Below are 14,740 nucleotides of genomic sequence, written 5' to 3'. Positions count from 1 at the left end.
GTGACATGCCTGTGCCCTGCCCTGCCCCTCACTCCCAAGCCACAGCCCCCTCAAGCCTTGCTGCTGCCCCTCACTCCTGTCCCCCAGACCATGCTGGTGCCCCTCTCTCCCAACCCGCAGCCCCCCTGTCCATGCCAATACCCCTCACTCCTTACACACAGCCTTACCCACCCAGCCCTGCTGGTGCCCCTCACTCTCAACCTGCAACCTCCCAGCCCTGATGGTGCCCCTCACCCATAGCACTCCCACACCCACCCAACCCTATGGGTGCCCTTAATTCCTTACCTGTAGCCCCCTGCTGCCCCAGCCCTACTAGAGGGGGCCCCCAGCTGCCAGAGTTACAGGACCATCCTGCCTGCTTGCTGCTCCATGGGCTGCTTGCAGCCCACTGCTGAGCTCCCACAGGCAGCACAACCAGAGTGGAGCTGAGCAGAGCTCATGGGGGGGTGGGGGCAATGGGAGGATGCAGGCTGTTTGCCGCAGGGCTTAGAGCGCCCCACCCTGCTGCCCTCTCCCTGGGTGCCTCTACCGCCCAGTGGGCAGGGCCCAGTGTGGGATGGCAGAGCATGGTAGGGAAGCTTAGTGCAGCTTTCACCAGAAGCCCTGAGCAAACCACACTGCCATGGTGAGGTTCTCCCTGCTCACCTGGCAGCAGCAATAGGGCGGGGCAGGGGGCACAACTCTATACCACCACTGCGCCTGCTGCTGCTGAGTGGGCAAGGGTGCCTTGCCATGGCAGCACAACTGGTATGGGGCTCCTGGTGATGGCAGCACTGATTCTCCCTGCCATGTCCTTCCATTCCAGGTCCCATGTACTGAGCTGCCCCCTGGCTGAGCCCTGTAGTTGTGCATTCCTGTCCTGGCCACCGGCACTGCCCCAGCTGGGCAATGCCCCCAGCCACAGCTGCTAATCCTGCCCCAGTGCCTCCCTTACTGTGGCCATCACTGCCTCAATCTGCTCCTCCACCTTACCAATGCACCCCCTCTCCCTATGGGAGCTGCTCTTCTGTGGGAGCTGCTCTCCACTGCTGCCTGGGGCTCCATTCCCAGCCACATGAATGTGTGCATGCACACCTGTGCACCTGGCACCCCTTCCAGCCCCAACCAGCCCCTTGCAAGCTAGAATTCTGCCAGCTTGCAAGGGGAAACCCAGAGTTTCCTGCATTTTTCTCCTTTAAAGGATAACATTTGCATTTTTCTGCAGAAAATGGAAAACCTGAATTCCTGGACATGAGATGCTCATTAATTCTGAAAGGGAATGCACTGAGTTGGTTTATGAGTTCATTCTTAATGGCAAAGCCAATTCTGTGAAATTGGTGCTCTCCTTCCGGTTTACCCCTTCCAGAAGAGGGTTGAATCACCTCCTTCTTTGAGCAGCTCATCTCCCGCTCACCTGGTCTTCCTCAGGGCAGTAATGTCAATGTTGTGTCACTTGGGTTCCTGAGCTCTGATTGCTGAGGTTCTTTGGGCGTTCCCTATTAGGATTGTCCATGAGGGTCCTAATGTTCCAGGTCCTGAAATTGATTGCATGTCTTTGTTGATTTTGACCACAATAAAGGTGATCCCACTAGACATAGTTATCCAGTGAGGAAGAAGGTAGACAGACTATGTTTAGGGTACGTTTTCTAGTCCCCTCTCCATGTAGGGTAATCAGAGTGGATCCTTAAGAGAGCTCCTAAGTTTCAGTTATAAATGCTGAATCACACTCCTGCCTTGTCCAAGTGCTAGATGACCATCTTGTAACTGCTGCCTTTATACCAGCTAAAGACTAGGAATTTCTAGGCCTCACAATCCTGCTCCCGTCATCACTACCTGGCCACTGAAGGTCTTGAAAAATGTGCTAAAGCTTTTTTCATGTAAGATATCTGTGTGATGTCTTTTATCATGGAGAAGTTGCTGCACATCAGCTTCCACATTGTTCTTGACAGAATGGGACCTTGCTCCAATGGCAAGACGGCCAAGACAATTGGAGATCTCATTCTGCTGTAAACTTCATCTGCCTTTGCAGCTGTTCTGATTGTAGCATCTTCTTCTGCCTGCTCTACCATTCTCCTTTTTGTGTCCTGATTGTTGATCTGGTAGAATCTGATCATGTCCTGATTGTAGAATCTGATAGGGCTACGCTGTGAGCACTTCTGCTATGGCTGTTATGGCAACTGAGGACTCATAGGCCCAGGGCTGGGAGCTGGGCAGGCAGGAGGGAATACACTGCCATATGCTGTCCCTACCACATCCTGGTGGTGCTGCCAATACTTGATCTGCAACTGCTTATTTATCAGTTACCCCTGCTTATTTTGCAGCTAACCTTCCATGAAAGTAATTCCTCTATCTGCCACTGTCTAGACAGGCTGGGTAGCAGTACAGCTCTGCCACTAGCAGTCATGGTTATAGTCTCACTGCCTTGTACAGTATGACAATTAAAGTTATAGTCTCACTGTACAAGGTAGGATACAGAGTAAGTTATAGTACTACCCAAAAAAAAGTTTACAACCTCAACAAGCAAAGACAGTAAATTGGAGAAAGGCAGGATTACTAACCTCATTTTATGGGCTGGAACTGATGTAAAGAGATGTGTGATTTTCAAAGTTACCTGGAGAAGATGGACAGATGCCCAGCTCCATTTTTCAATAGGATCTGGGTACTTAATTCCCTTAGGTGCTTCAGCAAGTCATACTCTAAAGTGACTTGCTCAATATCATATAAGAAACAGCTGTCAGCCTTGAAAAAGCTGGAACAACCTGGTCCAACATGGGTTGGATAGCTTTGGCAGCCCATCGGGAGCAGGGGGGCTTTCTTGGCACTTGCTCTGGGGTCAGACAGCTAGGCGTTGTACCCAGACTGCCACCACTTCTCCTAGCCCCCTCCTCCTTGGCTGTAGCATAGATGCATCTTTTAGCTGGAAGTGAGCCACACCTTCTCTGCTGCTCCTTCTCGCCACCCCACTGCTCCTCCCTGGATCTCCCAGCTGTGGTGCAGCTCCCCCCAAGATAGAACTGCACTACAACTAAGGGGAAGGTGGGGAAAGAACTGACAGTGTGGCCACAGGTTCTAATTACCCACAATCCTTGCTGCCTGGCCCCCAAAAGCTATTTCACTATGGGCTTGCAGTTATATGGAAGTCACAGGGGGAAAAAAGTGCATCAGTACTGTCTATCCATTAGAGGGAAAGCAATCAGCCCTGGTTCTCAGGGAACAGTGAAGTTCCAGTTCAAGAAATGGTCAAACTTCTGCACTAATTCCACTCTGGATTAATCAGCTCATCTATGTGTAATGAAGGATGTGTGCCGAAGTCTTTAAGTTGGATTTTGCATAGGTGGTCTCTTGCCACAGAGAAAATAGATGTCCAGTGCAATAAAATGACACTGTTTTATGCTACCTCTTGTTGCAACCACTGATGTGGCACAACAAATGGTATGGATGTCTATTTGCTTGACATTTTGCTGTCATACAAATGTTTATGATGGCAAAAGGTCACATCAGGCAACATCAGAACAGAAAAACTTCCAGATTTTCTACATCTTAAAAAAATCTCACAGGTGGGAGCTGAATTTAGCTGAAAGTTGGATGACAAGGAAGTGTTTATTTATTTATTTTGGCTGATGCCATTTTTAGTTCCCCCCCAGTCCCACTTATATTGCTTGGCTGCTACTCAATTGCCATTTTGTGCTCTCACTGGTATCCTTACCCCAAACGCACAATTCCTAACTTAATCCATTTTCTGGGCTACCTTTCTTCCATTAGGTTTTATTCAGCCTCAGCCTGCCAGGCTACCACTGTCTCAAAACCATGACCGCTGGTGAATCATAATCAACCTAGTGTCTGCAACTTACAGAGAAGGTGATGCCAATCAACACTAGTGCATGGAACACCACAATATTGACAATTATATGTGCTGGAGAATAAGGGTAGCAGCAAAGCCAGCCATATGACAAAAGGTGCCAACTACAGAAACAATATACAGAGCTGCAACAAGGAGACAAGTCAAATCCAGGAAGATTAAAGACATACCCATAGAATAAAACAAGCCCAACAGAGCCTTGAAGAAGTTGTGGGGAATGGGGGAGGAGAAGAGTTTGTTTCAAATGGACAGATCCTGGTTTATAAGGCAGCGCTTAGAAGCATTACCACCATTTCCTTGACCTAAACCATTTGCTTAAGACAGATTAAATTCAATATCGTTCTCTGTATGCCTATGAAAATACAGAGACAAGCAACAAACCTGAAGCTACTGAATGTACTGACAGCATTTGCAGGAAACTTCAAACAAAAACAACCATTGCTGAGGTAACATTAGGCTGCCATTTTCTTGCAAACATATGCAAGATACTCATGTGGAGTGAAAAAAGCTCAACTGTATGATGATTTAACTCTCAAAAAATATTAAATCACAGTTTTGCTTTTTACTGGCTTCTATTCAGCAATGAGGCTTTTTCACAGCATGTGGCCTGTTTTAGGTTGCATTCTACAACTCTAAAGTAAAATGGCTGTTAGTTCCCCCAAAAGTCTTTTCTGGCATCTCACAAAAACAAGCTACCATAGTTGTAGACCATAGCAACTTGATTTCTCCTAGCTCCAGCCAGAAGTTTCATGAACCACAATTATATTAGCTGCTGCCATCAAGTCAAAAGTATTTTGAATCTACCTCTGACTTCCAGACTGAGTATAATGGTAGAAGCCTGGTTCTATATTTTTATCCATTGTCCAAACTAATGGCCCAGTGTGTGTGGATTCAGAGCAACCACAGAAATAAGCATGCTCTAAAATAGTTTAAGGTTTCCCTTTCACTAACACTGCCAATTCTTGTTCCTCATAAGTGGGCAGCTGTATGATTATCCATAATACACACACACACACACACACACACACACACACACACACACACAGGAGCAGCCCCTGTTTTTCCTTCAAGTGTTGCTCCACTTTTGAAACTCCCTCCAAGGTCAAGTTAGAGTTACTTTTGGACTTAGATGTAATTCAACACATCAGCAAACCTTCTGAAAAAGACTTTTCACATGGGCACATCGAAGACATCTTAACTCATTGTGAAATATATCACTATCAAAATTGCACTTACATTCTTAGATTGGAAACAGAATTTTGGAAGCAGCATGCTACATAACCTGATTATGCAATGTAAAAAATATTCAAAGCAACCAGAGTGGTTACCATAAGGGTAGAAACAGACGTTGCCTGATGTGACATTTGTGCCATCATAAACATTTGTTTTGCCACATCAGTGGTTGCAACAAGAGGTAGGGTAAACAGTGCCATTTTATTGCACTGGGCATCTATTTGCTCTGTTGCAAGAGAGCACAGGCAGCCCAGAGCTGCCTGTATTCTCCAGCTGCCCCAGACATGGCCTTCAGGGGCTTGAGGGGCCCAATTCAGCACAAGAATTTCCTGGCTGTGCAGGATCAGGCCCCTCATGCCCAAGAAGCACATGTCTGGCTTTTCCCACTTACAGAGAGAGACACCCTGGGGAATCTCAGGGCATATCTCTGTAAGCCGGGAAAATCAGGGTTCCCCACTTAGAGACCTGCCCCAGGACCTCACAGGTACATCTCCATAAGCAGGGAATTCCTGCACAGGTCCCAGGAGGGACTTGGGGAATCCTAAGCACCCCATGCCACTAAGCTAGAACCCATATAGTCTGGTGCCCCCATGCTGGGACCTGCACTGATATGCATCTTGGTGACACCTGGGTTGATACGGGTCCCAGAGTGGACCCATGGGGTGCTGGGAATGCTTTGGGTCCCATGCCACCTTGCACCCCATTTCCAGAATCTATGCCAATCCATGCTTCACATGGAGGCACAGATCGGCATGGATCCCAGCATGCATGTACAGGGTGCCAGGGATTCTGCAGGACCCACGCTGCTGCTCACTTTCATGCTGCTCTGGGCTAGGGCCCACACTGACCTGTACCTTCATACGAGGCCTGGGTCAGCATGGGACCTGGCACAAATCCCAGCAAAGATGTGTGGGGCAGGAAGAAATGAGGGGAATCCACAGCCAAGGGGAACAATTTGCCGAATAAAGCAGATCAGCTGTGGTAGAACACATCCTGTAAGTGTAGGGAGAACATGTTGATTTTTTTTTCAAATGCTAAAATATGAAGAGTACTATGCACATTGCTAATGTTTCTAAATGCCAGAAACAGAACACAAAACCAGAGAGCATATTGCAAAGAATTACAATGCTAATTCAACATATTATCAAGGGTTCCTGAATACATTTTAGCACTTCACATAGGTCCTACCAAAAGGGGTCCATAAGAAGTTGTGATTTGCAAAGTTTTTACTAGACTTTGTGAAGGTCCCTGGTCACATCTACACAAGACATTTACTGTGCAGTTGACTAACTTGTTCTGCAGTAAATGTCTCAGTGCTTACACATGCAGTGATATTAGGCAGGAGTAAACTAATCAGCACAACCTTAAGTTAGTGCTTGTACACAAAACACTATCCTACAGCTGAGTTTTTTTACTTTGCAGAAATGCATGTATAGATGCTGATGGGCCTGGCTGAGGCACAAAGGAGCTTCAGTGCAGGGGCTGCCTGCCAGCTAGCCCCTCACTGAAGCACCCTTGTGCCTCAGCCTGCCAGCCTCTGCAGCATGTTGAGTCAGGCTTACTGCCTGGGTCCCCTACCAGCCAGGGCTGCTCCAACCTGGCTCAACATGCACATTCACATATGGTGCCCCAGAGCAATAAACAATATGTGCCAGAGTTTATTGCTGCCCATTAAGTGCACATGTAGATGCATCTCCTGTGAATAGTGTAATATTTGCTAAATTTCAAATTTACCTTAAAGCACATCTTTCTAGTAAAAAAAAAAATTGATCCAAATTTTTAGCAAGCAGATTATTCCTTGTAACAAACAGGAGAATTCATTTTCAGGTCTGCCTAATTAAAAGTACATGGACATGTACTACCAATTTAAGATGCACAGGTTCCATTGATGCCATGCTAGAAAATCCTAAGGAAGCAGAAAAAACTTGGTCCTCACAGGTCCTTTGGAGGTCGAAGTCTTCAGAACCTTTGTACATCAAGGTCCACATGAAGCCACAACCCCAGTTCACTTGAAGCTTCTTTTCAAAACTAAGCCTGGTAGAGATGCCATATTTCATTTGCATGGGACTGTACAAACTTAAAGATCTAGTGCAAAGATGCAAAAGAAACCATGCAGATGGGCAAGAAATACAAATCTATATGGACAGTCATCAGTTGCAAATAACTTTTCTTTAACTTCTGATATTGGCATGTATATAGAAAAATTAGCTAGCAATGCAATTCTTTAAGAACTGCTTAATTTGAGAATTTAGAATGACTGCTCCTCCAAAGTGGCAGGCAAAAGGGTAAAGCTACTTTAATATCTTAACTGAGCTGCAAGCAGCAGCGTTACAAATCAGGCTGGAACTACTTTTATTTTATTTTATTTTTATTTATTCTTTGGGTGTGCTATGAAGCTGCTTGGTCTTGAGCAGAATGTGTTCTATGGGGTCATAAGAAATCTGCATATAATTTATTTAGAAAATCTAAGACTAGAGATGGCTATTGGGGCTGGCAGCAGTGTGGAGCCCATGCCCAAGGTGGGCGGCAGCAACATGGAGCTTGGGTGCGCAGCATGTAGGTGTGAGGGAGGCTGGGGGGGTGTGGGGACCACCCCCCCCACAGTCCCGCCATGGTGCGCAGCCCCAGCAAGTGGTAGCAGCAGCAGTAGCAGATGGGGGCACTCAGGGTGCTTGTGCCCAGCACAGGTGGGGTGCAGCTCTGGCCACAGCTGCACATCAAGGTGAGGGGTGCAGCCTCCTCCAGGCTGTCTCTATCACCAGCACTCCCCACACTTGCATGGCATGGGAGGGAAGCCCCATGTGCTGGAGCTGTCTGCCTTCCCCACCAGGACTGTACTGCAGGGAATGGAAGCCCCAGGTGCCTTCCCCTGGGGGGTGGGGAAGGCAGCTGGGTCCAGCACCCAAGGCTTCCCTCCCATGCCTGGCAAATGCGAGGAGTGCTGGTGATACACATTGCCTGGTGGAAGCTGCACCCCTTGCAATGATGTGCAGTGCTGGCTGAAGCTGCGCCCTTGCTGGGGACCAGCACCTGCACTAGGCATGAGAACCCTGAGTGCCCCTGTCTGCTGCTGCTACTGCTGTTCCATAGGGGGACTGCAGGGGACAGGCCCCCACACCCCAAAAATCCCACACACTCATACCCTGCCCCCACATATACACAACTCCCCAATATACCCTATGCCCGACCCACACAGTCACCCCCCTCACACCCTGACACCCCACCATACACACACACCCCTTCACCCACATCCACCACACACCCCCAGAATATACAAGACTAAAAATTTAGTTTTGAATTATTATCACAAACATAAATGACAAAAATACTTTTTGTAATAAAATGTAAATAGGTCATAGTAGGTGTTTGACTTTTGGTGTATAATTTGGGTTTTTTCTGGTTCTAAGATGGCAACCCCACTTCCCAAAAGGAGTATTTCCAGGGGGCAAGAGGAGGGACTTCTGGTGGCAAAGGTTAGGGGTTAGGAGTGGGACTCCCTGTCCCAAGATGGAGACCAGGGGGTGAGGCAACTGTCAAGGGATGGGGCTACCCATGTGGTTCTCGAAAGCTCACCAAACCTTGTTGAGCAGCTCTCTACCCAAAATAATTGCCCACTTTTGCTCTATACCATGTTTACTTGTAAGTCTAAAAAGCTGCTCTATTAAAAGGAATCCCTGTGTAATCGCTATGGTAAAGCTCAACCAAAATTTTTTTCTGAGAAATATAACTCTGAAACCTAGGAGGAAATGTTTTGTTTTTTTGTTTTTTTTAAAGGAACTCTGAACCCTAAGTAATCCTGGACAATGATTTTATTGAGATTGCACAGATCAGGATCAGAGTAATCACAGGATAAACGCAACACCACCATAAACTATCATAAACTAAGTTCTGTGGTAGCCTAAAAATCTATTAGAACAAAATACTTAATCAGATACTTGTTTTTAAACAGAAAAAAGGAAAGGAAGCTAGACAAAATGTGTCAGTGCTGGACTGAAGTTTAAATTTTAGCAATATTTTTTAAAAGGTCCAACTTTCTGATCTCAGTAAGGATCAGAAACAAGATAAAACTGGTTTATTCCAAACAAAGAAATAAGAAAAAAGAAAAAAAAGAAGGCTCTAATTTTCTTCTCAAAAAGATTGGTATAACTTGGAGAAAAAATAGTTTTACACCTTTTGATAAAAAAATAGGACAGAGATTTAGGGCTGGACCACCAAAGGCATATAGCTGCCTAACTTTGTATTGATTTTCATGGGATGTTATATTTATAAATACTTTTGAAGATCTGGGCTTTAGTGCCCAGAGGTATTAGAATGTGCTATGAAGCAGCAGACCAGGAACTAATTCTTCTTGCTTCTCAAGATGAGACATGCTGGGAATGAAAGCAACAGATGTGGAATGTTACAGAAGGAGGGGGGTACATTAATTTCATGCTAGGCAACAGCATTAAATGATGCCCTAGGCCAAAGGATGAATAAATGAGGTGACTGGACGTGTCTACCTAAGTACTGAAATCCTTATGAGTGAAAGCAGGGAAAACCTGTATAAATTTACATTTTCAACCAGACACTAGATTCATAAAACAACCAAATTCAAATCTCCCATCTGAAAGAGACCTGCTACTCATAGCTATGCACATATTGAGGTAAGGAAAGACTGTTTCTGTACTACTGAAACACAGACAAAAATGGGCAAAAGTAGAGGTTGTGAAAACTTAGTTGTAGGCATGGTAATCAAAACCAGGGAATCAAAAGGTCAGCAAGATTTGTCCCAGCAGGCAGATGCTTTGCCTTGCTCATTTTCTGCCTGTTTTTTAAAGAAAAATGTAGCTGAATTTTGCACATTAGTAAAAATGCATTTGACTAGCAGAACTGCAGAACAGAACCACATCCTAAATAATATGGGGGAGGAGAGAGAAACAGTTAAACCAACTTTAGCCTTCTGCCTGACTTCAGACTTAACATAACTACCTTTTCTCTATTAACGTTCAAACGATAGTTCCACCAGTCAGAAAATAGAGGGTTAATATTCCCATGAAAACCTGAACACTGCCCCCTTGTGTGTATATATTAAAGTAAATGAAGAAAGCTCCCATTAAAGGAAGTTCTTTCTATAGTTGCTAGATCACGAATACCAAATGCAGGGCCTTTTTGCTGCTCCAGAAAGTCTTCAAAATGTCTATAAGCTACAGCCTTAAAATAAAATTAAATAACAAACCCAACCTTAATCAAAATATGTAGGAAATATTACACCAGATAAAATGTTATAAAGTCCCATTATTTTTATTTTTGTTCCTTTAAAGATGGTAACCATCAGACCTCTTTGCTGCGAATGCCTCAAACTTCTTGTCCTTGTTCAGCAAGGACCAGATTGAGTCCATGGACAGGCATTACATTTATGTTAGGAAAGACACTCTTTTCCCAGTACAAAAAGTGCTGGAAAAAGACATGATGATTCTGCCACAAAGTATCACAAACTTTGGTGGAGAGTGAAGCTTCCTAGCACCACATGTAATACCTATTCAGTTTCCCATAACAAGACAGGGAGTCCTAGGACCCCGCAGTGTCTCAGTCTTCCACTCTCCCTCCCCTTGTGCAAGGTGGATGGAAGGAGGAAGGGAAGTTGACTCCCTGATGGCCTGCCCACTGGAAAACTATCAAAGACCTGCTGAGACCCTACTGCTGCAGCTGCTTGAACAGTTTTCACTCTCTCTGGGACTGTCCAAATGGTCGGACCAATTCCTGCTGCCTTTTGAACAGTCCTGGAAAATCCCAAGATTGTTCAGGTGGTGGTGGGAGTTCCTTCACCCTAACCTTCAGAGCAGTGGAGAGGGCTGGCACAGGATGGATTTTTGACTAGCATTAGGGAATTCCTGCTACCACTGCAAGAGCCCTGGCAAGAAAAGGCAGAAATGTTTTCCTGGAAATTTTCAGTACTGTAACTGAATTTGTCCATACTCTTACAGACTTCACCCAGTAAGAGAGATGCTACTATGAGTCACTGCATAGCTGTGCTCCACTGGGAAGAAACTGTAACTGTGAGTCACAACTCCTTCTCTTTTTGCCCCTTGCTGTGTCAGAGGAAGATACAGAGAAGAAAGGAAATGTTTCTTTGCCACTCCCTTACCTTAACTGGGACAGATTTATTTTACTCCTATACTTATTCAGCTCCACTGGCTGGAAGACGAGACAACCAGCACCATAAGGGACAGTTATTATCTTACCCTACATGATTCTACTCTTCTAAGCTTCAATAGTTATGTGCATGTGATACTGTGCAGCATAAAATGATAAAAATTAAAAATTTGCCACAACTTTGTTCTTTACTTGATCATGATACTTGCTAATGGTATATTTTAAATATAAAATTAAGTTGTTAAACCAAACTAAGCTTATTAAAAAGCACAGAAAATCGAATGGTATTCTAGAATCCAGACAAATCTGATCAGGACTTCTTTGATCAGACTTTTTTTAGTTGAGGATAGCAGTTTTATTTCCAGAGACATTTGTAGGAACTGTGTAATTGGCACAGTCAGTTCTGAAGAGATTACAATCAGGTAACAATATTACCAACTTGTAGTGTGCTGATCATAAACAAATTGACAAAACAATCTGTGAAAATCTTTTCAGCATTTTATAGTCATTTTCCTCAAGCAATTAATTCTCTTGAACTTTACTACTGCTGTTCTTTAAGTCCTAGAATAAAATCCCTTGTGTAACATATCACATGTATTGTTTCTATCAGAATTTCTCTACCACTCCAAGAACCTGCATCATTAACTGACTCAGCGACTGTTTTTTTTTTTTTATACAAATTGTCAGATGTCTCTTGGGTTTGCAAGTATTCTGCCAGTGGTCAGATTCAATAAGGGTGTAAAACTGATGGGCTGCTATCTACTTACTTCAGGTCAGTAGTTGTGTGTCAACTGAAGCAAAAACTACAAGGTCAGTTACAAAGACCATATATGGTCTTAGTTCAAATTCCTACTATGAATTTACATCCAGAGTGCTAACAGTGAACCAGGGATATTTTGGATGTTAGAAAAAAACGATGAACTGTTTGAACTGTCGTTCAAACTAGCTTCATCTAGGTCCTAATTCAGAAAAGTACTTAAGGCTTTAACTGTGTTCTTAAATACCATGCCATATGAGGAGACTTAAGCAAACACTTTAATTTAAGCAACTGCTTACATTTTTTGCTGAACAGACGAAGTCAAGCCCAGTCCAGTCCGAAGGCTGCTGCAACTGTTGGGGCACCTTAGAGGCTATAACAACCCTCCTCCACTCTGAGGATAGTTGAGTTGCTTTGCATCATTGGTGATTCTTCAGGCAAAGTGACCTGGTAGCACCCATTTCCTCTCCAGGTATGGATGTCTGTTGGCTCAAAGGGAGCTTATCCGCTCTTTGACAGGTCTTGTTTTTAGTCCTGCTGGGTGTCTACACACCCTCCTCACCCAGGCTAGCCCAGGTGGGGGTGCCAATTTAGTTGCTGACAACCTGACCATGGAATAGGTTTTACTGATTTACATGGTACCAGGTAACATGTCTCAGACTTTGCACAGGGTGAAAACCTGGTCCTATTGACTTATATGGGGCCAGAATTTCACCTACAGTTTTATCTCTCTCATTACTTGTCTGCTCTATGCCAGTCCCTCTCATAGGTCGAGGGAGGCCTGGGTACTTCCATTTTTTGAGGCTCCCGGTATATTAAAAAAATATTAATTCATAGTGCACTACAGGCTGTGTGGCCCGGTAATGGGACACAAGTTTAAAGTTGTATGATGAACGTCTTCTTCTTTCAATCCTGTCAGTGTATCTCTGTGTCTGTATGTATAACATCATTTGGAGATAATGTCAAAAGTCTAAATTTGAGGCCCTCCGTGAATGAGAGGTCCAGGCCAAATGGCCCTCCTGCCCCCCTGTGATAGGCCCTACCCTGTGCACAAGCCAAAGTCAAGCATCAGCAGCAGTATGTCTTGTACATTTTAAAAATACTTCCTGAATCTATAATTCCAGATGCTGCTCAGCCTACATGTTCCCAAATATACCTCTTGTCTTTTTTCTTTAACTGTGAACTGGGATATTGTTCTCTTTTTACAACTGTTAAAAATTGTTAAAATTCCATTTTCTTCTAGTGCCGGTATGCATTTCACCAACTTCTATTTCAGTCTAAAAGGAACACCATAAACAAAATATCAAGAAACTGAACAAAACCAGGAAAGGTCAAGGATTCAGTTATTAAAAAAGAAGTTCAGTTACACTATTTCTGTTTTTATATTCATACTCTTTCCCTGCAGAAATGTATCAATATGAAAGCAGCTTCCTGGTAAGGCAATTTATAATGATTTCTTGAAGCATTAGCTGATTAGTAGTAGTTACAGTCTAAGAAATAGGCATGTTAGAATGTCCACACCATTATATCAAGCTCAATCACTGAAGCTGAAGCCCTAACACAAATCTAAAAGTAATAACCTTTTCAATGGCACAGAATATAAGAAGCAACTTTAAGAGAATGATTAATGCTCCTATACATAACAAAGCAAAAATGTTATGTTATAAAAGAACATGCAACATTTACTATGTCAGACTTTCATTTAAAGGATACAGGGGTTGTTGTCATCAATGCTGCAGTTGTCCAGGATCAGTGGAATTCCATCTAATAGATAAACCTGGATTAAAACAAATTTGCTTACATTAATACAAATCTCAACTCTCTACTGTGAGGACAGAATACAGAAATACAGTGTGCAAAGATACAAAGGCACCTGAACAGTAGTTTTACTAAAAACATGCAAGACAAGTTTGACCAAAGTGCATGGCAGAACAGGTGTTCTTAGCCATTTATATAATAGAACAGCCATACACTTGTATACTAATTTTACATACATCTTACCTCAAGTATTTTCTTAACAAGAGATGTGATATGGAGTTAGTTGGATGGCTTATGCCCATGACACTGAACTAAAAACCCGATGCTCATCAGACTGTTTTTAAAGATTCATGAACAAATGCATTTATATGGTTAATAAGGTGACATTAATAGGAATTCGTAAAATATTATAAAAACCACACACATGTATATGTATATAGGCCACAGGTACATTTGTTTTGAGTCCCTTTCTGTGCCCACTAAATAGACTGCACATTTGATACACCTCCAGTGAAAGAACTTGGTGCATGCTGTTGCACCTCATTGTTATCTTTGGAGGTCCCCAGTTCAATCCACAGTTCATCAGCTAAGAAAAGGTACCTATCACACACGGCACTTATGCATATACACACATGCAAGAGGTTGCACATGCATATGTACATCTGCCTACACACATCAATAAGCCAGGTTGATTCTGAAATTACAGTAAATAGAATAGGTATTCTTTTATATTTCAGAACAAGAAGCAACAATTTATCAGATTTATGGCACTAGAAGTCAGCAGTTTTTAAGGATATTGATTTGCATAGTTCTATAGGTATAAAACCCCTTTTTCTAAATGTCTCTCTCTCTAGAACTAAAGCAAAAGCTTTCACACAGGTGCTGCCTGTTGGCTACAAATATGCTTAGAAGTTTGTCCTTAACAAAGGATTGCTTTTATTTTTGTCAAAAGGAAAAAGTAATTATTTCACATACAGATTCTTTTACACACACACACACACACACACACACACACACACACA

At 43.6% G+C, this 14,740-nt stretch overlaps 1 protein-coding gene across 3 annotated transcripts in view; it reads right to left on the bottom strand.

The window, feature by feature from the left end:
• The window catches only part of ATXN10 (ataxin 10), a 305,417-nt gene that overhangs the window by 47,554 nt on the left and 243,123 nt on the right, over positions 1-14,740 (bottom strand). For all 3 annotated transcript variants that reach the window (XM_019515933.1, XM_019515934.1, XM_019515935.1), the window contains exon 10: positions 13,674-13,737. In XM_019515933.1, coding sequence (XP_019371478.1) covers positions 13,674-13,737 — 64 coding nt within the window. The remainder of the gene's footprint in view (positions 1-13,673; positions 13,738-14,740) is intronic.

Source organism: Gavialis gangeticus, unplaced genomic scaffold (assembly GCF_001723915.1).
Source record: "Gavialis gangeticus isolate Ggan-Ray unplaced genomic scaffold, GavGan_comp1, whole genome shotgun sequence".
Taxonomy (NCBI): domain Eukaryota; kingdom Metazoa; phylum Chordata; order Crocodylia; family Gavialidae; genus Gavialis; species Gavialis gangeticus.
The sequence above is the reverse complement of the archived record's forward strand: the minus strand, read 5'-3'. Positions and strand labels throughout refer to the sequence as shown.